This window comes from Anser cygnoides, chromosome 3 (assembly GCF_040182565.1).
Source record: "Anser cygnoides isolate HZ-2024a breed goose chromosome 3, Taihu_goose_T2T_genome, whole genome shotgun sequence".
NCBI classification, from domain to species: Eukaryota; Metazoa; Chordata; class Aves; order Anseriformes; family Anatidae; genus Anser; species Anser cygnoides.
In genome coordinates this window covers 47,437,503-47,463,618 of record NC_089875.1, presented here as the reverse complement: position 1 = coordinate 47,463,618, position 26,116 = coordinate 47,437,503, and the positions used below count along the sequence as shown (strand labels likewise).

At 44.1% G+C, this 26,116-nt stretch overlaps 2 protein-coding genes and 1 long non-coding RNA gene across 4 annotated transcripts; 1 reads left to right on the top strand and 2 right to left on the bottom strand.

Moving 5' to 3' along the window:
• Window positions 1–2,237: 2,237 nt before the first annotated feature.
• On the bottom strand, window positions 2,238–4,421 carry PRR18 (proline rich 18). Its single transcript, XM_048067900.2, has one exon. The coding sequence runs from the start codon at window positions 3,504–3,506 to the stop codon at window positions 2,436–2,438; it is 1,071 nt and encodes a 356-aa protein (XP_047923857.2). The 5' UTR covers window positions 3,507–4,421; the 3' UTR covers window positions 2,238–2,435.
• A 136-nt stretch (window positions 4,422–4,557) lies between these two features.
• SFT2D1 (SFT2 domain containing 1) lies at window positions 4,558–19,873 on the bottom strand. The gene is made up of 8 exons (XM_048067851.2): window positions 19,717–19,873; window positions 13,688–13,774; window positions 12,479–12,561; window positions 10,202–10,283; window positions 8,866–8,901; window positions 8,074–8,132; window positions 6,675–6,704; window positions 4,558–5,266 (listed from the first exon to the last, which is right to left on the bottom strand). Exons 1-8 carry the CDS (start codon window positions 19,777–19,779, stop codon window positions 5,227–5,229), a joined length of 480 nt encoding a protein of 159 aa, XP_047923808.2. The 5' UTR covers window positions 19,780–19,873; the 3' UTR covers window positions 4,558–5,226.
• LOC136790421 (uncharacterized) lies at window positions 19,865–23,646 on the top strand. Of its 2 annotated transcripts, none has more exons than XR_010830303.1 (3): window positions 19,865–19,923; window positions 21,080–21,236; window positions 22,395–23,646. It is a non-coding gene; the product is annotated as an uncharacterized lncRNA (long non-coding RNA). The 2 variants fall into 2 exon arrangements; XR_010830302.1 differs by lacking the exon at window positions 19,865–19,923 and adding an exon at window positions 19,991–20,153.
• The last annotated feature ends 2,470 nt before the right edge of the window (window positions 23,647–26,116 follow it).

The window sequence follows — 26,116 nt, the reverse complement described above, 5'->3', positions numbered from 1 at the left end:
CTTGCTCTCTTTACAAAACCATCACTTAGGAGAGTCTTTTCTTAAGAGAGGAAACAGTGTGCCTTCAAGTACATCGTACACACACAAAAAAAAAAAAAAAAAAGAAAAAGAAAACCCTAACACCCCAAAGCAATCCCCCCTCAGCCGCCACCAGGCTGGAAGGGGAGTTGCTACCTAAAAAGAAGCCATCCCACCGGTCCTCTCAGGAAAGCCACCACCAAGTGCTCCCCTGTCCCTGTGCTATCAGTAGCAGCCACAACCATTGAGCAGCTCACCAGGACCATGAAACAGCTGGGCTTCAAAAGCCTTCTGGCAAGGAGGCACACAAAAGCAGCTGGGCAGCAGCATGGTACACCCTCAGGTCTGAGAAGAAAGGCAGCACTGGTTTTGTCAGCAGGGTGAGGAAGGCTAAACACAGACAGAAGCTGGGAGAAAACTGGGCGATGCTTGGGGGTGAACTTGTTTCATTAGAGAGGGATGGGGATCACCTGCTCGTGGCTTCTCCAGGCTTGCTCACATCAGCAGAAAGCCCAACACCATTTGTTAGCTATGTAAAAAAGGAGTATTTTTTTTTTCACCATAAATCACACTGATGTTTGGGGGAAGAAGGGAAGCTATCTACCCCGAAGCAAGAATCGATTATTTTAAATACCCATGGCACCAGCTGCTCATAACTCTCTCAGCAGCTAAAAGGGTTATGAGTTCAGGGTCTCAGGCTGAGGCTCCTTGGGGATATCTAATATAGAGTAAAACCCAACTGAACCAAACTCAGACTGCTTGTTGGCTCTTAGAGAAGCGCACATCTATTCTCCTGAGCACATCCAGATGTGATCCATCACATCACATGGGAAAGGACCAGGACGGGATGAGCCAGACGATGGGCCCTGACACTTCAAAGGGCTCTCAGGCTTTCAGCAAGAAAAGGAACTGTGGTTAATTTGTGACTTCGCGTCTATTGACGCTCAGAGGTACACTACATGCAAAATTAATAGTTGTTGGTATGAAGGAAATAATTTTCTGTGTCTTTCCTAACATTGCTTACAAGATTTGTGGACATTTCAGATGAAAATTTATCATTTATCATTAAAAGAGAGCAGAAAATGTGGTAAATACTAAAACCAACAGATATTAATGTTCACTGAAGGAGGTACCGCTCCAAGCAGGCATTATCTGTATGACTCCAGGGATACCAGCGGATCTCACCATCCAGCCCAGAATCAGAACTGCACATCCAGACCTCTCCATGAGCACATCTCAAGCCCACTTCCACTTACCACACACAAAGAACTATCCAGCACAAAAAATCCTAGCTGCATGATTTCTGGATATCTTTGTTCAAATTCATGCTTCAGAAAAGACCTACCCTGGCAGTTCCCCAATTCTCAAATTCTTGTTTCTAATGTACTTGTTCCTCCTTTGTCAAACTTGGCTGCTTTTTTTTTCCCAAGTCACGCTATTAACAGCATTTGCTGCTGTTGTGCATTCAAATTTCTCAATTTTTCTGCCACCCTTCATACTCTGAACAAAGTGTCTTTCAGCTTCACAAGTAAGCTTCTTGATACTTCAGTCTTTAATGAGTAAATCGCTTTTTGATCCAGTTGGGGATCTTGATTATATTGATGTGAAAGCACTGAGAGGTTTTAAGGAACTTAGTATCTGTCCGGGAGGCTCTTTATACACTCCTGTTCCCCATGGAGACACAAGGCAAACTCAGCTACAGCTCCGCTACCAGTGGTCTCCTCGCTGCTCAGGAGGGGAGGAAAAGCGGGTCTGACATCAGTCCAACAAAAATCAAATTTGGCAGGAAGTTTGCAACTGTTAAGGCAGACCTGCTCGACGATGTCACTGAAAACCGATGAATACAGCAGAACCTCACGCAAACTTGGTTAAAAAATACCAGGATGCACGCGTTTCATAGCTAGGGAGCTGTACGGAGTAATTTTTACTAAGTGAAACAGAATTACTGTCCATACTTCCACGTTTTGGGAAGCAGAATGAAATACCTCACAAATGTGATACGCTACTGCTTTGTGCAACCAAGCTACGAGGCGGCGCATCTCCCAGGGCCAGTCGCACACGGCTACACGCCCTCCGACCCACCGCTGCACGAGCCCTGCCATCCCCGGCCACACCGCCGCCCTTCCTCCTCCTCCTCCTCCTCCTCCTCCCCGTCTCCCCCTGCCCACAGCAGCCCCTCGCCCCCCTCCCCGCCGGCCCCACGGTTACGGAGCCACTGCGGCACGAAAGACCTGGTTTATTCCAATAAATACAAATGCACCGCTCTGTACAAATATACAAAAGCGCCCCGCGCGTCTTACAAAGGAGTCGCGAGGCTTAGGAAAAGGGCAGGGGGGGGGCGCGGCTCGCCCCCGGCACCGGGTCCGCTGCTTCGTCCGTCGTCTGGCCGCCGTGCCGCCCCCGGGGGGTGCCGGGGCTCAGAGGGCGCCGAGGTGCGGCAGGCTGTCCAGCCGGTCCCCGCGGTCGCGGCCGGCCGCGCTCTCCACGCCGCGCAGCCACTCGGTGCATTTCCGCACCAGCCCCTCGTCCACCGCCGCCGCCCCCTCGTCGTCCTCCTCGTACTCCTCGTCGTCGTAGCGGTGCCGCTCGTTGAGCAGGGAGATCTTCAGCAGCGCCCGCAGCTCGCCGCCGCCGCCCCCCGCCCGCGCCCCGCGCCGCGCCGCGCCCGCGCCCGCGCCCGCGCCCGCTGCCGCCCGGCCGCCGGGGGCGGAGGCTCCGGGCTGCCCCCGCTGCCGCTCCAGGCCGCGGCGCTGCAGCACCCGCACGGCCTCCGGCGGCAGGCTCAGCGACAGCCGCAGCGCCGCCGCCCCGCCGGGGCTCTTCTCGCAGGGCCGGCCGCCGGGACCCGCCGCCACCGGCCGCGGCTGGGGCTGGGGCCGCGCCCCCCGCTCCCGCTCCGCCGCCGCCGGCCGCCGCTGCCCGGAGGGGCAGGGCCAGGAGCCGGCCGCGGCGCCCGCCCGCTCCGGGGGCGCCCCCCGCGCCTTCTTCTCCTCGGCCGGCCTGGCCGCCGCCTTCCTGGCGCTCGCCGCCGGCGGCTTCTTGGGCTGCGCCCTCACGGCCGCCGGGGAGGCGGCGGCGGCGGGGCCGGGCCGGGCGGGCGGCAGGGACGCGGCGCGGCCGGGCGCTGCCTCCGGCTCCTCCCCGCGGGCCCAGGCGGCCCCGGTGAGGGCCGCGGCCCGCCCAGCCCGCGGGCAGGGCCCCGCTGCGCGCCGCGGCTGCAGCCCCATGGCCCCGGCACCGGCGCGGCTCTGGGCTCGGTGCGCGCCGCCCGCCGCCGCCCGGCCCCTCGGCAGCCCGCCCCCTGCCCGCCCCGGGAACACCCCTCCTACCGCCCCGCGGCGGGGAAGGGCCCGGCCGCTCCCCTCGGCGGGCACGCGGCGAGCCCGAGCCCCGCTCACGGGCACCGCGCGGCCACCCGTCTGCGAGCCCCGGGCGCACCGACTGCGGGAACAAAGAGAGGAGCGCTGCTGGGGAGCACAGCGCCGCATGCAGCTGAATGAAGCAAATGGTTAGGGGTTGCTAGTAAGGGAGCAGATGATGAACGACACCACTAGAGTGTCTATCAAAGCACAACAGTACGTGGATCTCGTCTAATTCCTGAACCCCTTCTGTTGGGGTAGTGCAATACAAACCGGTAAGTGATAACTGTTAGCTTTATTTATGAGCACATAAGTGAGATCTGCATGACTGATACAGTGCTAATTAAAGATCACAGCAAAGATGATCCTGTACAGGATGTACTGGTAGGTGACGGGCAACAAACTCCACTGCAAACAACTGCCCAGCCCCAAAGCCCCCCCAGCACACTGGGATCTCCTTGGGGTCGGCTACAGTTGCTGCCCATGTAGGAAAACAGACACTGTAACAGACAGCCATTTCCACAATGGCAGCTGTCACTACCTGAGCATATCCTAGCTCAGCTTCAGGGCAAGCTGCAAGCAGCTGCAAGCCCAAAGCAGCAGCAGCTTCATCCCAGGGTCCACCAACAACCACAACTTTTAAGGGGCACCACGGGACAGGTGCTGCTGGCTGCCCAGCCACCGGTCTGGCTGCCCAGCCCCGGGAAGATGTCATCAGCATCTTCCCATCACCAGCAGGGAAGATGTCACTGGTGCTTTACTGGCACTAACCCATTAAGGTGGGGCTTGGGTGGCAGCTTAACTGCGAAATTCTGCTGTCATCTTTTACACAGCTTCCCAAAAGTTATTTTGTACAACATACACTGAGATTTGACAGGAATGCACTGCAATTCGTTTATTTTGTCTGAGCCCTGAATACTAAGTGACAGCTCTTTCCCCCTCTTCTTGACACTGCGGCTCACATCTTTTCAAATCCCTTCCGTATTTGTGGAATTTAAGTCAGAATAAGTCATTTGTCTAAATACTAACACAAAGAAGCTTTAAAGTCACTTCCACAAGTCTAACCGAATTTGTGTAGTCATCTACGTACTCCCCCACTTTTTGCATATTTTCATACTTATTCAACTGCAGTGCTGAAGTTTTCAACCCTCTATAGCTGGTTCTTAAATAAAAAAAATAGTTTAGGCACCTGTAAAACTAATTTATTTCACAAATCATTCATACATTATCCGTAAGTTTTAAGTAAAAAGTATTTAATTTGAAAGTAACAAAAGTGTTTAAAACATAATTTTAATAAAATCAATTAGCTTTTAACAGAACTTTCACATACTTTCATTAAGCTTTTTCCATAAAGCACAAGTATAGACATTTCAAAGCAGCAGTTAATTATAACTTACCAGATCTTTACAATGTTTATAAAACTCTGTCTTTGGAAAAACATACCATGAATAATATATAAACATAAGTGGCACATTGCAAGTTTTAGACTGAACAGTAAATGAAAACTTTATGCACATTACCCAGATTCTGGGGGCCTGCCTACGCTGGGGAATAATCCGTGTTACTAGATGCAAGGGAGTTTTAAGACTGATCTTAACAAGAAGTATTTCAATGTACTTTTTTTTTTTTAGTTAAAAAGCCTAAAGGTTCCAGGGTAAACATATAGTTCACCCGATTTATTTTAAAAGCTGTTTCTAGTAAAAATCACTTAATCCCCCAAAGGCAAAAGGAAAGGAAAATACTCAATTATTACTGGGTATTTCAGGAGTGGAGAAGAATAGTTCTCCAAGAAAAGTTCACAGAGGAGTTGGAGTTGCTTTCAAAGTATACAGTGGTTCTTGTTTTCAACTTATCCTAGACAGGACGTGAAGCATTTAATCACAGCATCCCTTTAAAAAGAAAAAAAGGGTCAGTTAAGGTATTTGTGGTTTCACTCATATACATATCAACCATTACATATTTATAATTAAAAATACTACACAAATTTAAGACAAAAAGCAATAGTTTGTCAAACGCAGGCTCTTACTGGCCATCATATGTTGAGTGCCCGCACATCACCAGCTAAAGCAAAGGCTCAAGCCCCTCATATCTGCCCTTATTTTTGCACTCAGACACATGCTACAACACAGACCATGTTGTTAATTGTTCTGAGCACGCTGGGTGGCTTAGCAAGGGTCAGGGCCGTAATTCTCAAAGGCTGGCCAGCACAGGCAGGGCTGAGGAGCGTGCCAGATCCGGACAATCACCAAAGCACAGGTGCTTTGAGTCAAAGCCACTTCTGAGTTGCAGACAATTGAGAAAAAAAGGCACAGGCTGAAGGGTTTAAAGTGTATACCCTAACAGTGCAGGATAAAGAGCAGGCGCGGCCTAGAAGTTTGAAATATCTTAAAGGGTCTATTTCTTTAACCAATAACTAATAAATTCTCTTTGGACAGTACTATTTATTCACTCTAGTCTCCTTCATTTTTCATTTCCTTAAAAAATGCATCAATTTATTAAGGAGAAGTTAGTTAATTTGAAAGAAAAAGAAAAATGCTCTCATTACTGCTTAAAAGTTTTTTGTTGTGTCAGCAAAATAGCCACCGTTAACTGGAAAAAAAAACATAAGTAAATTGGTGCTAAGAGTAAAACATTAACAAATTTAAATCAAGTAAAAATAACTTGGCTGAAATCAAGATAGATAGATACTTTAAACAAAATACATAATACTGTTCTCTAGCACCTGACAAGGCTTAAATAGCTGCTTTCATATGAAAGCCAGCCTATTCAGGAAGTTTATGATGGCACTCCATGTAAGCAAGTAACTCCATAGTCCTTAAAGACATTACTGTATTACTGAAAGCAGCCTGTGGAAAATTCAGTTCTTTAGTGGCCCATAAAATATAATAGCCAAAATAAAAACAAAGAAAACCCTGAAGTGATGAATATAACCTAATCATTTTCAGAGCTGAAAGTACTGCAGGTAGAGAAGAAAAGGCCAGATGAAAAGGCTTGTAACCAAATTTTCAGGTGCATAGGCTATCTTTAAGTCCTGAAAATCAACGTGTTTAAACAAAATCCAAGAATTTAAACAAAAAAAATATTTTTAGGATGAAAAGCATAATGACATTCAAAAGAAAGTTACCATATACTTTATTTGTATCTGAAGTTTGTACCAATTGTTACTTCTAGTTCACCTATGTCATTTTCTAAAATTAAAACCAGGAATGTTGCGTTTCCATATTCTGAACTTAAGGGCTTTCTTCCCTCTATAACAAAGATTATCGAGTTTTTGTTAAAATGGAATTATTCACTCACCTTGCAAAAGGAATATATGACAGACTATACCTGAAAAAAAAGAACAAAACATATATTTGACAAAGTTCTCATGTCCTTCAGACAGCCCACTTTCTGCACTTCAGTCCAGCACTAATAAAAGCAATCTCTTCTACTAAAACTTTAAACAAGATTACCTACTCAATTTAATGCTTGCTATTAAAAAAGACAACAGAATCGGACAAGAACTAAATGTACTGACAAGGGCTTCCTGGCTTACTTTTTCCTTGATTTCTCATATAGTTCATAACTTTCCTCACACATAAATTCAGCTTTAAAAAAAAAAAAACACACAAAAGCATATTTATCACCACCATAGGATTCAAACGGAATGGAGATATCTGTGCAATATTATATCCTTCGAGACAGAGGCAACTTTTTCCAGTATACATTACTATGAAAATACACGTTTGTGTAACTATACAGATGTACACTGTGGTAAGAATAACATGCCATGGTTATGACACTCAAACAGCTGACATACTGTCATCCTTTGAAATTTGCTTCTCACAAACACAGCCGTGGGCTATGTTTTGTCCTCATCCCCATCAAGCTCTGAGACACTTAAACGAGAAGCTGTCTGCTGTAAAAAGGTAAAACACAGAAAGAAGACTGCTAACTAACACTGTCTAGTACCAAACATTAATCTGGGCCTAGCACAGTGCCAAATGGTCCCTGTCCTGAACAAACACAGTTATTTGTGCTCAGATTTAAGTTCTGTATAGACACTATGTACTCAGGGCAAGTTCAAACAAGAACTGTGGTCAGCTGGGATCAGCTAACTTTTAGTGCCTAGTAATTCACCCAGCACAAGGAGACCAAGTAGGTGCAGTTGCATCTCCATGGAGAAAGCAATAACTTCTGAAAATTCTGCCAGGCTTGCATTCATCAAACTGTGCTCACATATTCCCAGGCCTAGCCCCTCAATGTACCCGTATGGTCATCACAGTACCTGCTGCACTAAGTTTACCTTCTCACACCCACCCACTGAATATTCTCGGGGACAGGACAAACCCTATAAAAATGTAATTTAGATTTTTCCACTTCAAAAATGAAGATTTAGTTAGAATTCAAAAAAGAGGGAGTAATTCGAAGCAGGGCATATGAATACACAGGTACTTTTTCAACAGAGAAAAGGCATGACAATTTTTGCCTACATTTTCCTTTTGTAATGCCTCAAGAGTCCACACACTGCAGAACGTATTTGAAATTACTATTTTTACAAAAAGACTGCATAGAGATTTTGCTGAAGTTACATAACATAGCTTAGAAAAATGTGTGAATGAGCCTAGCATTTACATTATACAAAGTGTGAGTACATACTTTTAGGTTTATAAACATGCAGGTGTAGGGAGAAAGAAGAAATCAAAATGAATCTTACCAGGTCATTGCCAAGAACTGCAATATGCAGAATAACAACGCCAAACCTTTTTTGTTCCACTATATCAAAAATAGAACAAATACTGCAAATTAGTTCATTTCACACAAGTCTATACTGTGGACAAATACAACAACCTAGTAGCCAAAAGTTTAGTCAAGTGACAATGCTTAAAATCTCCTTGTCTTAGCTTAACTCCTCCTTTCCATTCTAACAACTCTTTCTACTCTCATTTATCTATCACTTCATCAGCACCGTGCTATGAAAGTTGTCTCTAGCTTTGAGAACACTTAGAAGCATCAATGCTAACACTTCCATTTTCATTCATGCTATATTTATGCAAATACAAAGTACAGTATTCACTTCTACATAATATGTTAACTGGCCCATTTTTCAAAATGATCACCCAAAGCTATTTGCTCTGTCTCTCAGAACATTAAACTGATTAAGACAAATAAAGGAAGAATCTGTGGTTTCTAAAAACCACTACACTTTTTTTGACAGAAGTATATAAAATGTTTTAAGTTGCTTTTCTCAGTTCTTAGGCCAGGGGTCTGCAAACTGAACTGGATACTCTAGGTTTTGCACTCTTATCCACATCACATGCAGGTGGAAGGATGCATTTGTTTTGTAATCAGCAGGGTCACACTCCACCCAAACAACTGCAGTCGGAAATCCAAATCACACATATGAGCTCATCTTTTCTCTACAACTGAGCTGAATTTTAAAGTCATAATACAATCAATAAAATAGCAGTTCGATTGCTCTTTAGGGGAACAAAGTATTCTCACTTACCCAGAATACAGCACACAGAGTCAATAATAGACAAAGCTGGGGGGAAACAACACAAAAAAAAGAATGAATACTCAAATACACATCTAAGCACATACAGTACTGCTTTCATGTTTTCAGTGGATCACCAGCATTTTCAAGAATAGACTCATGAAACAAGTAGAGTCAGAGACTGCCACACAGTGATTATACACTGAAGTTCATACAAGTCAGTGTTTTCCATGAGCACAGTATGATGTGCCCCATGGCCAGAAGTACCGGGACTCATCTTAGAAGAAAGGGGAGGCAGGAACTGAGATCAGAAACCAAAAGCAATATAAGCAGGTCCATGTAGTTGTGTGTCAAGACTATCAAGTGGTGGACTTTGATGACAAAGCTTCTTTGAAAACACCCAAATAGCCTGGGAATTGCTATTCTACTAATTTGGTGCACAGTATTGTTCTGCATCCACTGTTCACTGTATCAGTTTCCGACAACACAGATATGTGCATCACAACGAACGATTCATTACTAGACATCCATTCTTAAATATGGCATTTGGCAAACACAGGCTCTGCTGCTTCTGCCAATTATTATTATTTTTGTAAATCTGACAGTAAAGAAGGAAAGGCCACCAGGGATCAGCTGCCTCATACACAGTGAAAAAGCTCATGTGATTTATTCAAGCTACTCATGCAGCTCCTTGTTAATCCTTTTTATAGCTGGTAGTTTGTACTTAAAATTATAAATGCAATCTATCAGGTTTTTAAGGAAAAACACTATTTATCCTATCCTTATCCTAGAGGGTGGGGTGCTTTTTTCCCCACCCTCCTGGAAGAGGAAACGATGCTCATGGAAGTAAGGGAACCAAGGACCTCAACAGTGCTGAGCTGCAGAGTTGAACATGTGGTTTCCTGGACTTCGGGGGGAGAAATTTTTTTTTTTCAATTGCTTTGAAAGCACCAAACCACTAAGCTATACAGACCAAGTTCCTGTCAACAAACAACTGTCAAGCAAGACTTGGTGACCACCGACTTCTCAAAGTAGAAAAAAAGTCTCTCTCTAGCCTTGTTCTTGAAGAAATTATTTCAGAAAACAAGTTAAAAGTAATCAACCTAATATTAGTATTTAATAAGTATTTAGTAATGAGTAGTTTACTCCAAATTATTAAAATTACAAATTTCAAACTCAACAACAAACAAGGTCATAAAAAGGGGTGAAATGGTCTTTATGATATAAAGGGGTAATCAGTTTGACTATAATTACTTGGTACAAACAAAATGCAGATTTAGAAATATCCTCCCTTTCGTAAAGCCTCAAAAATTTTAGCAGAAGAAGCTAGAAAGAAAAGTGTATTTACCAGCATTACAACTGTAGCTACTAATCTTTTTGGCTCAAACATTGTCTTCAGTTGCTTCAGTGGCCCCATCAGAAAACATGTACTAATGGGAGGAAAAGAAACAAAGAAATAGTAAACCACATTCAAATAAACCTTTGCAAAAGACAAGAGGTAATTAACCATTTTTTCCCACATTTAGATGACTACAAAGCTCAAAAAGGCATTTCAGTACTTATCAACAGACACCTCTTAGGATGAAAGGTGAAGTAACTCTGTGAATTTAGTCCTGGAAGCAGCTCACGTATTAAATCATCCTGGACTATGAAATTCTTTCCAAATTCATTACCATACAAAGCAGAAGGTTGTCAATTTGATTTTGAGACTGTTTTAAGAACAGACTTGCCAAAAGAATGCACAGAATTCAAAGGCCAAACTTCTGTAGAAAATATGATTAGCAGCAATGTGAGTAGCTACGTTTAAGATTACAGAAAAGCTCTACATCTTTTCCAAAACTCATCAAGAAAAAAAAAAAAGAAAAGCTCAGTAGTTTGTACTGAATCCTCCAGCTTCCTTCTTCTCAGGTAGTTAACCTGAAGAGGGAATGAAATTCATCATCAGCTCTAGGTTTTATCTGTTCATCCAAAGAAATGCGATGCAAAACAAGAATTTACAATCATAGGAATAATTATCTGTCTACAAATATTGAGATAAGTCCCTTCTTTGCCTCTTGTTGAAGCCATCCTGCTTTGCAGAAAACGTTTAATGAGAATGAGGATCTTATAGCCTGGTGGTGGTCTGAATGCTTTACTACGGAACAAGACACCCAACCTTAACACCTTTTGTACTTAATATTTATTTAGATGGAGTAGAACAGTCAGTGACCTCTCCGCCAAGATCAATCGTAAGTCTGGTGAACCAGGTATCTTTTAGGATAGAAACGTGGGGATACATCTCCCAAGGAGTAAATGGAACTGTAATTTCCTACGCCTAGATGTCACTCTGCTGTTAACTTTGTGAATACACCTCCCTTCATCTTTTTTTTTAGTCACACAGATAGACCAGACCTCAACACCTCATATTAAATTAAAAAAACATCTCAAACATGAAAAATATTTTAAATTCACTTCAATCCAAACTAACTTTTCTCACTATTTCTCATCTTGGCTGCTGTGCCCTTAAATAAAATAACGTTAAATAAGAAACCTGAAAAACTAGAAGTAAGAATTAGTTAGCTAGAGGAAGGATAGGGATGATGAAAATTCTGCAGAAAAAATGCAAGAGGCTCAGAAATCCTAAAATAGGCAGAAAAAAAAAAGAAAGCTAAATGATCTGATGCTAGCCTGGTTAGCATTGAAGGACAGACATCACAAGAACTTCTCCAGAGAGGTAAGAGAATCTAAAGGGTGCAGAAAGGCTGGGAGAGCAAAACAAAACAACCAAACACCTGAAGGTCCTTTCACATGGCATTTCTCACACACAACACATTCTGAAGGAGACCTACCCATCAGCCCAGGGAAAAATCAAGTAAGTATAATTGCTTCCATGGCTGTGGGTAGGAAATTACAGTAAAAACAGGCCAGAAAGGACTATTTACAAGGGGTGGTAGCTTCATTTTTGTTTGAAACAAGTTTAAATCTTCTTGTAAAGCTGGGGTTTCCATTGTCATCTCCTAATGTTCTCAGAGCACAGCTGCCTGCTGTTTATATCTAACGGAATAACTGAAAGGGAAGGGGTCCTCTTTTTACTTCTTTAGTTAGAATCCAGACTAAAAGCATTTTCAGCATTTTTCTAAAACAAATACCAATCTGTAAAAGTTCTCCTCTTAGTTCACAAAGAATTAGACTTGATTAGTACAGAATTTCTAAAATGCTAATTTAATTTGAAACAGTGGAAACACAACACAAGGTTTAAAAAAAAAAAGCAAAGAATAGAAGGGAGAGAAAGGGGAAGACTCAGTTTTGCCTAACTCCCAGTAATAGCTTAGTACCTCGGAAAGACTTAAGATATAAGAAGTGCAAAAGATTCAGCCAGCAATTTGTTATTCAGGCTTCAGACGGGGTTGTGATGTGTCTACAAAACAATCACGTAAGACATTACGCCAGGGCAACAGAAGATGATTAAGTGACATTCTTTGATTTAAAGAACTTCAAAAGTGTAAGTAAGATTCTATTAGTATTCCAATATCATATGAAAACAATGTTGTTTATACACAACAAATATACACTTTAGAGTAAAACAAATGTAAATGTAGATGAAAAGGAGAACATTTTCCTATTAATAATAATTACAAAGTCATACCTGGCCAATGCAGAAATATTTCCCAGGGTATAAAACACTGCAAAAAGCTTAATTCCCTTCGGGAGCCATAGCAATCCTGTTCCCTATTAAAAAAAAGATAGGATTTTTATATGTTTGTAATTAGTTAACTCAATTTATTGAGATTTTATAGCCTAGAAGTTTATTTTAAGAGATTAACCATTTAACATATCCCAGCAGAGAATATTGTTCTCAAATTTGTAGTAGACAATATTCAGCGTGCTTCTATTGCCACCTACTGGCAAAATAATGTATTGATTTAATATATTTTGCAATAATTTTTACAACCAAGCTGTGTTTACTTATATTGCTCATAATGGTTATTTATACTGCTTACATTATTTTTATGATATTTTCAGTTTTGTTAAGAAGCCCTGTTTTCAGTTTTGTTAAGTCAAGGCAATTTGCCTGACAGTCTCCACAGAAACTGCAAGTGTTATCCGCACACACTACTCAAAGAACATCTACATCAAAAGCCCTGTTCTGTGAAGAATCAACATCCTGCTTCATAATGAGAAAGAACTTAAAGAGCACCGTGCCCACAAAACCCACAGACTGGATACCTCTCCCAGTGTTACTTCACCTGCATCTGACACACATGCAGATACAGAATTGCTTTGTACTGCAAGTTACCCATGTCAGATTTTGAAAGACATAATCAATTAATAAACTCTGCTTTTAACTGCAGACCTGAGCCTCCTGACAAGTTCAAGAACTGATTTTACAGTCAGCAAATCATTTGTTCAACAGGAGTGCAAGTTTTTCAAGTACCATCATGCTACAGCTGTCATCACCTACTGATCTGTGTGACAGGTTATACCTGTAGTTTCTTCAGCCTTTAAAAAACTTTCAAGCTTCCCCTCCTTTTCCCCCTTTCACGAAAGGGTATAAAAATAAGATGTGCATATATTAAAGAACAGCAAAGCCTTCTTTCTACTGCACCATACATATCTAAGAAATACAGCACATTGTCAGTGTTCATGCCTTTTAGTAAGAAATTGTTACCCTCCAATAAAAACACTCTACGCTGTGAATGGAAGAAAGATGGCCCAAAATGTGATTTACAGACCAGCAGCCCCTAGCTGCTAGTTATACATGGTGGTGTCCACACAATCATGTATGATGTATGAATCTTAATGATGTTATTCCCAAGAACATTAATAAAATACAGGGAAAAAAAGCTTTACTTACAAGAATAGAACACACAACACCAGCAATAAAACATATGGCAAACCACTTGACTCGTGTACTAAAGCTGAGCGTTGAGGCATCAAGAACCTTAATAGGAAGAGAGGGGAAAAAAACAGTATTACAAAACCAGTTTCAAACTAACAGTCTTAAGAACATTTTTTCGTTAAGTCCTTAGTTTCAAACAAGTGTTTTTTCAGCCAAAACCAATTATTTTACCTTGATTAAACACAATTGCTTGCATGTTATTTTTTTCCCAGTTTAAGAATTACATTAACAATTTGGAAACATTCACAAAAAAGACAGAACCTGTAAAGGTATATGCTGGCACTCAAGCAACATTGCTCTACTTTCAAGCTGCACTTCCTTTTCCCAGGTAATTACAACTGAAAAATCTTATGACTATAACAAAGCAGAACAAGCAGACCTTCTGGCAGGGTGCTGACGAATGTTCGTTCAATGCTCTATGTTCCTATTGATGATACCACCATTTTCTATTACTAGACAGAATCCACTGTCCATATTCCTACAAGTATCCTTTGCAAGCATTACAATTCCTTTTCAGTTACTGTTCCTTACAGGGTGAAGGTACGGACAGATTAACACATCTTGTCTCATCAGACAGCAAATTTGCTGAAAGGGATAATTTTACTTCCTGTTTCTCCGGTGTGATTCCAGAACTTGTAGGGCCCCTTGATGAGCTGAGAGCAACCAACATCGCCTGAGAAGCGGGAAGAGAACGAGGGTTCCTTTCACTTTGATGGCTGAGTCCCATGCTAGACTAATGAGCCAAACCAGCTCTGCAAGATGCCAGAAAAGCAGCGGGGCTTCCTGCCTACAAGGCAAGAGGCAGGGCCATAGGGCTGGCAGAACTGCGCCTTTCAGCAGTAGCTCACCTTGTCCACCCATGCTGTGAGATCAATGAATTCCACCTTACTCCAGGTCACTGAAGGTAACTATGCTCTCTATTCTGAGCTGCTCCATTAAGAAAATTGTTGCTTCAGCTTACCTAAGCTGGCTATAAATGTAACTCTGTTCAGATGACACAAGCAAACTTGTCTGCACTTGTTATCTGTCCTACAGATATTTTCAATCAAACATTATTAATCAAATACACAACAGTTAGGGCTTCCTTAACCAATGAGTTTAATGCTTCTCCAACTCTTTTCAGAAATTTCTCTTTCAGGTAGAGGTAAACGAATGAATGAGATTTGTTTACTGCTTAGAATGATTTCACATCTGTATGAATACAGAACCTGTACCGAACTGAATCAAAAGGAGGCACAGATAAGCACACAGTTATGGCTGCAGTGAATGAGTCTTTGGACATATGTCAACAGAGAATAATGGCCTGGGCTATTTCCTACTTATAACCTTATTTAATCAAATTAAATACCTCGAATATTTACTTAAGAAGGAAGATCAGAACACTAAAAATAAACCTGTTACACTTGCACATTGACTGAGCAGACGTGCTGCTGCAATACAGTATTGTTTTGAATTTTTTCTTCTGTGTGTTCAACAGTCAAGACAGAAGTTTCCACAGGATGGAAGGTACAGCTTACCTTGTTTGTCCCAACTCTTTATCCTTACGTATGCATTAAAGAAACAGACAAAAACAGTAACTGAAAGACGGTTAAGTATTCAAAACCATTTTTGACAGTGATGTTCCTGAATGCCTCCATGGGTGAGGACTGCAGGAAGAGCTGGTAGTGCACAGCTGAAGATGCACACTCAAAACACGCTTTGAAACAGGTTTTTTAGTCACACCGATTCATGCAACTAACCACGCTTCCACAGAAAGCAGTAAAAATCCTTTCTCTTCCTGCTCTGAAACAAAGTGCGGGATGTGCTGATACTATCAGGACACCCAGCACACGCATTGCAGATCACCTGGATAACAGGGAAAGCTTGAAGGCAAATAATGCCAAGTGTACGAGTGTATGGAGCAAACTGTTGCCACTTAGTGCTATTCTACTTCTAATAGCACTGTTTGGTGGTCTTGAAACATCTGTTCCTTTACACACCTACCAGGGAATTACATTTTCCACGTACATTTAAAAAAATTGATCTTAAACTCCTAACAGTTATTTGGTCAAAAAGCCCACCATAAACAAATGAACCATACAAAGACCCAGAAAAAACGTTTAAAATATGATTTTAAAACTAGTTTAATAAATTTTGTAGATAGAATTCTTAAAAGCTTGGCCTGTCAATGTGCATGAACTGCAGGAAGATAAGCAGCAGCATGAGGGCTGCCTCAGCATTGCAACACAGCATTCTCTGTAATAATAGAACTAAATAATTTAGTTGGCATTAAAATGAAGCCTGGTCCTCCAACCATTCCTGATGTCACCACTTTTCATGTTATCACACTGAATGTCTCTTGAAATCATAGAACTCCAGTTCCTCAACTGCATTTCCTTATATCCCAATATTTGCTACCTTCTGGGCTTAGTGGAAGCAACACAGCTGGTTGTATTTCCGCGATGCCAGTTTCACCCCACAGTAAAGCATCTTGCAGCAGAAGCTGAACAACAGGTACACAGCTAAAACACTTAAATCACGGTTTTCAGCTTGTGCTAGAATGCTAGGTTATGATCTGTAAAAAACAAGGAACTGACATGGTGCCTATTCTGCCCAATCTACTGCAAGAGCAGTAATTTCTAGAGGAGGGGCTGTGAGACACCCGGAAATAACAGCTACACACCTACGTGCAACAGAGACTGTAAACCAGAACCTTAAAAAAAGCATAAGTCCCAGCAGCAGATGCAACAAAGAAACAACACAATTAGGACTTCTTTTAGTTGTCTGACAAATTGCAGTGCTAGTCCTAGACTTCAGATAACAAGAGCTGGCACTACACCCCACAATATTAGAGGAAACTTTTACTTAGAAGACTGACAAAATTGCCAGGCAAATTCTGCATCTGGGGAAAGATTCATACAGGGAACTGTGAAGGGGCAGGGGTAAGGGCACATACCCACTTGCTGTAACTCTCAGCTGTTTGTTTCCAAACAGCAAGAAACACAACCAACCAAACAACAAAAAAAAACAACCAGAAATCAACAAATAACCCGCCCTTGTTTTGCTAAGCTTTACCGTCAAACTCCTGGCAAGAAGCAAAGATTTCTACTCACTGGCGACTCCAGAAGAATTATTATTTTACCATGTCACTTCTTTGATATAACAGGAAACCTGAAGTGGAAACTGGAATTCGGAAGGCAGACTTCCTGAAACGTAAGGAATGGTCTTGCAACAGCCCAGCACACCAGTTGCAAGCGAGGGAAAGCAGTCTCTTTACCGGGCAGCAGACACTCAGTATGGACACCCAGTAAATCACATGAACGATAATCTGCAAGGCTGCCTTTGATCAAAAGCGTTTCTTGTGGTTTTGATCATCTGAGGCTCCACCCACATACTTGTGTGATCTTATAAAAGTCTTCCACATGGGCAGAAGCCAGAAACAATAGCGTTTTCACTGATTTTAAGAAGGATTCTATTAGTTAAAAATTACATCTTTCCTCAATAGGAAACTTACAAGTATGCAAGTAATGAAGAGAATTCAACTTCAAAGAGAGATTTTTGCAGGATTGAATTCGTAATCAATGTTTCAAAAGTTTTAGAGATGCATTTTCATATTTCCTTATATGCATTTCTATCAGAACCTTGGAGTAAAACAAGAAGTTTAAACATCTGGTCTACTCCTCCTTGCTAAACACTGAATGCTTTCAGTGGTTGCCAATTGACAACCTTCAAGAAACTCCAAGAAACCAGAAAGCAAGCCATTGTGTCAAAAGTAACGACATTATATTAGTTTGGTATTGATAAAAATAAACGACATTATGTTATACTGACATCATCACTCCACCGGAATATTTACAATTTATTATAGGCTCCTTTTTTTGTAAGAATTATTTCTTCTTCCCCCGTTGATCATCACTGATCTAATTGCAGCAAGACAGGTCAGGTCAGCTTTCTGAAGAGGTTAGAAAGTACATAAAGACTTCATTGAATCATCACACAATCGTCTCACTGTATCATCTCACTTTTCCTCTATTTAACAAGAATTACTGCTGACCTCATGGTTATGGTTCTGCAAAGATCAAGAGTGAGCAGAATATAGAGATACCTATGAACGTGAAGCATATGATCGCTGTTATACAACCAGCAGCTTCTCCTATGAGAGGGTCATTGTTTTTAACCAAACGCATGAGTCAGTTCTGGAAAGGTCATCTAAAACATTGAAACATTTCACACGCAAAATGCAGAACCTCGTATTTCCCTTCACAATGTCACCTCGTTAAGTGTCCTTCTCTGCATGGCTGCACGTACTTCTTTGCCCTGTTACACACACCTTTAAAGCAGCCAACGCCATTCAGCCGTAAAGCTGTAGCTTTGGAGAACTTCACATAAAAATCCCCTCACTAAAAACCAACTCGATTTCCAGTGCTCCAAAAATACAGAGCTACTTCGACAGAAACCTACAACCATGAACTTGGTTAAACACCTGATTTTTAGTTCTGTGGGTATTTAGTTACTTTACAAAAGACCTTTCTGGTTCATCATCTCAGCACGAAGCCCCTTTGTGCTATGCCAAAAGCACATTAAATTTGCATTTTTTTTATTCTATTAGGTACTAGGTAGTTTTTAAATATGTACAGATTCTTGCTGTTTGAAGTCTTCTGTGGCTATAACGTGAAATAATCAAACCACGATATAGCTTAATTAGTTACTGACTTTAATAAATGACATTCTTATCTCAGTTTCCTCCTTCTCTGGATATACCCCTCAAATATAAAATTATTAAGTATTCAAATTATTAAGTATTCAGACATTTATCTATGGATTGCTGCCTTGAAACAAACATCACAGCATCCAGTAAAAGAGAATTCTAAGTCACCATTTGTCTCATGTGAAATGTGCCTGGAGACAGTAGATTAAATAACTCTCTTGGAACTGAATAAATGCCAATAGGAATAAGCATTTCTTTGACAATCTCAAGGTCTTGTTTGGGGTGAAGCACCCCAAACACCAGAAGCTAGCTCGGGTGTGAAAGGACACAGATGCTGCAGTGCTTCCAGAATCACACCAGGTCTGGAAGCACTTGAGGTGCTTCACTGTAGCAAAGAGGCCAAGCCCACAAGCCTCACGGACCAGCACCAACTCTGCACAAGACAGTTGAAACATGTCAGCATCAAGCTGCTTGAACTAGTATTATGCCACAGACACCAGCTGTACTGGGGCTGTGCTGGTTCACTAAAGCTCCGACTGAGGCTACCCCACATTCCAGCTTCCTCCACCATGCTCCAGCACCCTGCAGCACACAGAGCCAAGGCCTTCCATACCATAGAGTCATTAAGGTTGGAAAAGACCTCCAAAATCATCTGGTCCAAGCATCCCCCTACCACCAATGTCACCCACTAAACCATGTCCCTAAGCACCACGTCCAACCTCTCCTTGAACACCCCCAGGGACGGTGACTCCACCACCTCCCTGGGCAACCCATCCCAGTGCCTGACTGCTCTTTCTGAGAAGAAATGTCTCCTCATTTCCAACCTGAACCTCCCCTGGCGCAACTTGAGGCCATTCCCTCTGGTCCTATCACTGGTTATCTGTGAGAAGAGGCCGACCCCCAGCTCCCCACACCTTCCTTTCAGGCAGTTGCAGAGAGCAATAAGGCCTGCCCTAAGCCTCCTCTTCTCCAGAAGAAACAGCCCCAGTTCTCTTAGTTGCTCCTCATTAGCAGGGAGCTGAGCGCATAAATGTGGAACTGGTTCTTTACAAGCACTCTTGGCATTGCTTCAACCTGGAAATGAAATCTGAAAACCTGAAAACTTCCATACCCAGCACGAAAACAACCCTGGAAGGGGAATTCAGGAAGCAGAAGGGCCGTTTAGCCGATCACCAAGCGCCCAGGGCACGCAGGCAGAGCCCCGGCAGGCCAAGCGGGCCTGTTACCGCCAGCACGGCGCAGAAAGCGGAGCCGAGGCTCCCCCAGCCGCCGCCCCCGGGCCCTGCCGGGCCGGTACCTGCGCCGTCAGCCCCTGCTCCTCGTCGTCCTGCCCGCTCAGCACCCGCCGCAGCTTCTCCATGCCGGGGCCGGCGCCCGGACCGGGACCTCCCCTCCTCTCACCGCACCGCTCGGCGCGCGGGCCCCACCGGAAGTGCCGGTAGCCCCGCCCCTTCAGGCTCCGCCCCCGGCCGGGCGGCCGTTGGGCGCGAGGCGGCCGTTGGGCGTGAGGCGCGGGGAGGGGCGGGGGCAGCTCCGCTGTGAGGGGGGCTGGGGCGGGCGGGGAGGCGAGATAAGGGCTGTGGGGCTGCGGGAACGGGATAAGGGCCCGTGGTGGGGCTGTGCGGAACGGGACCTTCCCCTCACCCGCTCCCCTCAGCAAGGAGAGGGCTGCTGGCGTGTTTTCCCCCTCACGCACGTCTCTTCTCTGAGGAAGCGTCTCTGTGTGCCTTTTTGGTGAGACGCCTGGGCGCTAACCGTGCCTTTCTAACCTCGTGGTAGGCTGTAGCGCCTCGGGTAGCTTTAAATCAAGACCAAAACTGGGAACTGGAGAAACAGCTGCAGACGTGGGTGTGTGAAAGTAGGCAAACGACAGCAAAATGGCACTCTGTGAGCCAACCAGCGTGGCCCATGCCTTGCAAGGATCTGAGCAGGAAGGGGAATGACATGCCTGTGGCCTTCTGAACAGGTGGAGAAATGAGAAAGTGGGATAGGGTTTGTGGGATGGAGGGCACCAAACCATCCCTCGGGGACACAGCGAGCCCACAGATGCCAGGAGAAAGACGGAGGCGCAGGCAGTGACACTACCTGGAGCCTGTGGCCACCAGCTTAGCTTGGGCAAGTTGTGGACATGGGTGCCTTGCAGGTGCAGGAGGCGGTGAGTGGATGTCCTTGGTGACCTCCGCAGCTGGCCCAACGATGTCAGCACGGGAATGTCACTGGGTGGCGGTGCTGCAGGGAAATGGTTGCTGGCAGGAGTTGCTGTTCCTGCAGCCCCTCGCCCCCCTGATACCCTACTCCCCACATCCTGACAGCTCAGGAGAGGGAGGGAGAAACCTCCTGATGCTTCAGGTGCCCCCAGAGGTGCTGGTGAGGCTTTTACGTACCCCATCCAGCGTACTGCGTGATGGCTGCACGGTGCAGTTTGTTCACTGCTATTTGCTTGGGCAGATGGATGGCAAAAATTACCCACAATTTGGAATTTTCTCAGATCCACATGAATTGTTGTGGGCTTGTGCTTCTGTTGGAAATGATGGCATGACAGCAAATGTGTCAGCGCCTGGAAGTCTCTTCCCCACCTTGTCTCAAGTGACACAACCCACAGCTGAAATCTTTGGGCTCCCCACTGAAGCCCAAACCGTGCAAGTATTTCTGTCCCTCAGAGCCTTCCAGCCCCAGGAACCCAAGAGACTGCCCACAGTTGACTGCTCAGGATCCCACATGTGATCTTCAAGGCAGCGGTGCGTGGCCAGGGGAGGTCACCTCTCTGTAGCTCTGAGCCCAATGCCACGAGCCTCCTCGCACACCTCTTTTCTCCAGGTTGGTCCCTCCCCACCACCTCCCCATAGCAAGGCTCGAGCTGGACACTGCAGTGCTAATTGCAGGAATTCCCGATGTGTTGGGGAGCAGACCAGAGAGCTCTCTCTGGTGGTGTTTTCACAGAAGTCTGTGCGGTCTGGGTATGGGGATCTGGCACGATGCCAGAGAGCATGTTCTCTGGACTCCTTTGTGGCAACACCAGGACTCATGTCATTGTAAGATGGCCAAACAAATGTTAGAGCTCAACTGATGACCTGTTCAAGACCTTCATAACCGAGGCACATCGCCTGTGCTACCTCCAAAGTGCAGATGTTGTCAGTTTTCAACATCACAGCCTTTATCTTCGAGGCTTTAATTTTCCTTTCCCTTATTTGATTTAACTAGATACAGCCAAAGAAAATAAACCTAAAATTTAGAGCAATTTTTTGGATTACTACAGTCCATAGAGACAGCCTGGCACTTTCAGGGGGCAGATCTTCCCACGTAAAGCAGCTCTCTGAGCAGCGGATAGGCTGCCTTGTGCTCTCTGCTGACTGTGGAGGAAGCACAGATGACTTGGTTAGACCAGACACCTAGCTTGGTCTGATGAATTAGTGCAATGAACCTCACCGTTACCTCTTTTAATTTAAATACAGACAGGACCAGCCTTTTATCTACAATTTCTCATTACTTTTACAAAAACATTGTGTGTAGTGAGCATGACAGGTCTGTTAACTTCAAGCATTGGGAGGAGATTAGGTCCAAAATGCCCCTGAACTGGTCCACAGAGCTGATGGCATCAAAGCATTGTCTATGATTTATTACTTACAAATGCATCTTAATTTCAAAGCATATTTGAGAGCAAAAAAGAAAGCAGGGACTATGGCAGGTAAGCACTGGGCAGAGAGCAGGCTGAAGGTGTGCTTTTGTTTCTGTGTGAACATGCACACAGTCTCTGTGCCGCTGCAAAGCGGAGAAGTGCAGTGCAAACCAGGGCTGCCGAAGCCCCAAGCGGTGCAGGGGCCTCTTGCATCCCACCGCTGTGCCCTCCCAGTTGGCCACTGCCTGGGCCACATGTTTCACTCCTGACAAAGTGTGTGTTTTCGGGTTTGTTTTGCTTCTAAGCTATTTTCTTGACCAGAAGGTTAGCAAAAGATACCCCGACTTTATTTTTCCTAGTTTCTCTGCTTGACAGAATTTCTTAATTCTCTGCATTATCATGAAACACCATAAGATGGTCGTCACCTTGCCACGAAAAACAGGCAACCCAGAATGGCCCATGTTGTTTAATATTTCTGTGCTAATAAATTTTGGCTGAGGAGGCAGTAGGATCAAAAACATATTCTGCTTTTGTGGAACGCTCAACTTCTTTTCTTGGGACTTGCCAGTAGTACTTGATGAGAACCCACCTGAATCCTGCTCCTTGGTGCAAACATCTCACGTCAAACAAAGCAGCAGCTTCTGAAACGCACTGAAAGGAGGGGAGCGTACCAGCGAGGACAAACACTCCTTGTGTCCTTTGAAATGATCCCTTGCTCCTGAAAACACTGTTATGAACCTCCTCCAACAAACCGGCACGGCTGGCAGTGACAAATAACGGTGATCCAAAAACAAGTATCAAACAAGCGAAGGCTGGAAAATGCATCCCCTTCCTTATGCCTCAGTTCAGGAAACCTGCTGTTTCACGCATCACCCAGAGTCACAGCAGCAGAGCACAAACAGCGGCTTCGTACAGCTCCATGGTAATTGTCTCTGCTGTGACCCAAACCTTTCCAGATGCAGCCACCGCTTAGTGTCAGACATTGATCTCATCCACAGGTCTCTGATGCAAGGAGCTGAGGTCAACAAAGAGCAACTGCAGAAATAACAGCTGCTTCCCGAAGTGCTTGGCACCATAGCTTTGTGTTTGTGGTTCTCGTGTGCTACCGGAAAGCTTTGCAGGGCAAGGCAACTCCTTCACCGGTTCATCGTGGCTAACGCAGCAAACACAAGGACACGACGAGCAGCCTTGTGAGCTCAGCTGTTTCTGGGGCATCGTGCACTCAGGTCAGGTATCACAGAGGCTCAGTTAACTGATACAACAATGGGTACCCTGCCAGACCTTTGAACCTCTTCCTAACAATAATCCGTCTGAGAGCTGATGCTAGTGTTTACCAACATAGAGTATAAGAGACACAAAGTATTGGAAAGGTTATCGCATTGCTGGTTTCGTGCCGTGCTCCCAGGTGACCCGTAACATCAAGAGTGTACAAAAATAACTTGCAATTGCTGCTTCACAAAACTTCCCCATGAACAAATACAGTAATTTATTGCCTTGGGATGCCAGGGGCAAGGCGACACGGTCTTTCTGAATGTGCAAGAGAGGAATGCTTGAGACAATCTCTCCATCCCCCTGCTATTACTACAAGTTACTACAGGTTTAAATTTAGAGATCTTTGCTTAAACCACCATCTCAGACCCAGCCAGACTGCAGGGGGACAGGTTAGAGGAGATTAGTATCTTGTCCTGCCAGCAAAGCTTTACAATTTCACAACACCTCATGTCCTCTTCAAAGCAAGAGATGCTCCTAGTCTCATTTACATCACTCAGCACCACCCTGGGAAGGCATCCCCTCAGTTAATACATCTCCTAGGACAACAAGCATGCCATAAAACTATTTCAAACACCCTATAAATCAACACCAGTAAAGCAAGTCACAGCATGGTTCCACCTTGGATAAGTTAGGGGTTAAATTCTTTCAAAATTATTAAATTCCTTCAAAATTACAAGTGGCTTGCTTTGTATCATGCGTTTCTCCACAGATGGCCAAATAGAGCCATCATATAATTGCTTGCAAGTGCTGCTGTAATTGGCGTTGCTTTCACTTGCACCAAGGGCTGACTCCGTGCCACTTATCCCCGTGCAGTAGTTTCACTTAATGAGAACGACATGGCCCAGATTTTAGACTAAATGAAGATGCTGAAAAGTCTTAGGCTTGTTGCCATAGTTACCTAAAATCTGCTGCTAGAAAAGGTAAGAACGAAAAGAGAGAAAGAGAAGTAGCAGCATAAGAAGAGAGCAGTATCATGGGCAGGGTTAGGCCACGCGATAAGGAGGAGGCAATGATGAAGGAGCGCAGCCTCAGTGACGGCACTCAGGGCGAGCTCTCCAGGCAGCCCGTGTTTCTGCATCGTTTGCTGTTGGGTCAGTGCCACAGACATAAGTTATTTGTAAGTGGTTACCACAGCGACAAAATGTAATGCACTGGCAGCTACTGGAGCAGCAAAAGCAGAAAGGGATTGCGTGGAGAGAGACAAGACCTCCACAATTTATTTAATGAAGTTGCCTCAGCTTAGGACAAAAGACTGCTTTTATTTCAGTTTACAAAGATAGTGAAGCTTGCAGCAATGTCTTACTCTAACAAAATAAGCTTTTTAGCCTAAGATGACTGCAGAAATACTCACATTCTATAGAAGCAGAACTGCAGATGTATCACATTATCTAGTTATTGATATTCCCCAAATGCAGATGGGACCAAAGTGTCTTGTGAGACACAGGCTGAAGACCTAAAAGAGTAACTGTATGTTTGAACCTTTTATATATTATCACTTTATATTGTTGGTAGCTTGTCACATTAGCATAAAGAAACAGTTTTATTCATAGAGGATTTTGTGCTAAGCCTACCAGTGAATGTACCACTTACTATTCTCTTATCTTTTTATTCCTCCTCTTTACTCCTTTCACTTTTTTTTTATAACTGGCATGTAAAGCTATGTGAGCATAATATAGGCTTGCCTACAATAGAAACATCCACAGCTGAAATAAACGCATCTGATGCCTTATGGAGACCATAAAACAGCTTATATCAGGATTCATGGAGAGAGCTCAGGGAAAGCATTGCAGTAGCTGGAAGGCTTCTCTGTCGCAATCCAGCACTGCATTTTCTAAACACTATTTCAAAACCTGTCTCTGCCCCAAGGAGTTAACTCTACTGTAACCTTGCTAAGATTTTTCTCTGTTCCTTTCCCCCCAGTTCTCTACACTGCTGTCCTTGCCCAGATTGCACCATTGTGCTTTGTATGTAGAACACAAGATAACCCACAATGCCATGGAGAACTACATTTTACTAGGAATCTGTTTTCTCTGAGAGCTGGCAGGCTGTATCAGCAGAAGTCTGGCTAAAGGGGAGTTTCTGCTGGTTTTTGAGTAGGGAGAACTCACTTATTCAAACAGAAGCCAGAGAAGCAAAGTGGAAAAAAAGAATGTACTGAATACAGCAGCATTAGCTGAAATGATTATATAGCTTGTAGCATTTGGGGGAGGTTGAACAAAATTCACTACAAGTAGCTGTTATTACCATCATTAAAGAAAACTTGCAGGTAATTTCTTCTCTTCAAAGAGAACAATTATGGTTATTGCTTTTTTTTGGTCATTTATTACTGTGCTACCAAATGACCTCCACATTTGAATCACAAATCAGAAAGCTTCCAGAGCAAGGACATTTAATCTTGCAACTGCAGAAGAGACCGTGAGCTATTTTAATTCCATGGCAAGCTCTTAGTGAGCCTCCCTTGGAAAAAGAGGGTCAAGAGATCTCAAGCTCAGACTGGGAGGCGAGGGGGCACAACAGAGACCGAGAACTTCACTGGAGCTGCCGCCCACCCAAATTCCCAAGGGTGCCACATTCCTTAGCAGCAGTCTAGCAGCACTGCTCAGAAAGGTGACAAATTCTTTCCTGTCTGAAAAGATGAAAGGAGGCAGCGGCTGAGGCTGCAGCGAGATGGGAAAGGCCACGCAGCTCCTGGTTGTGCTATGGTGGAGCAGGAGACTCAGGGAAGCGCAAGGATTAGTGCAGCATGGGTTTCTAGTGGCAGGACATATCCCACTGTTGAAAAGTTACTTGGATTAAAGTAAGCTGTGAA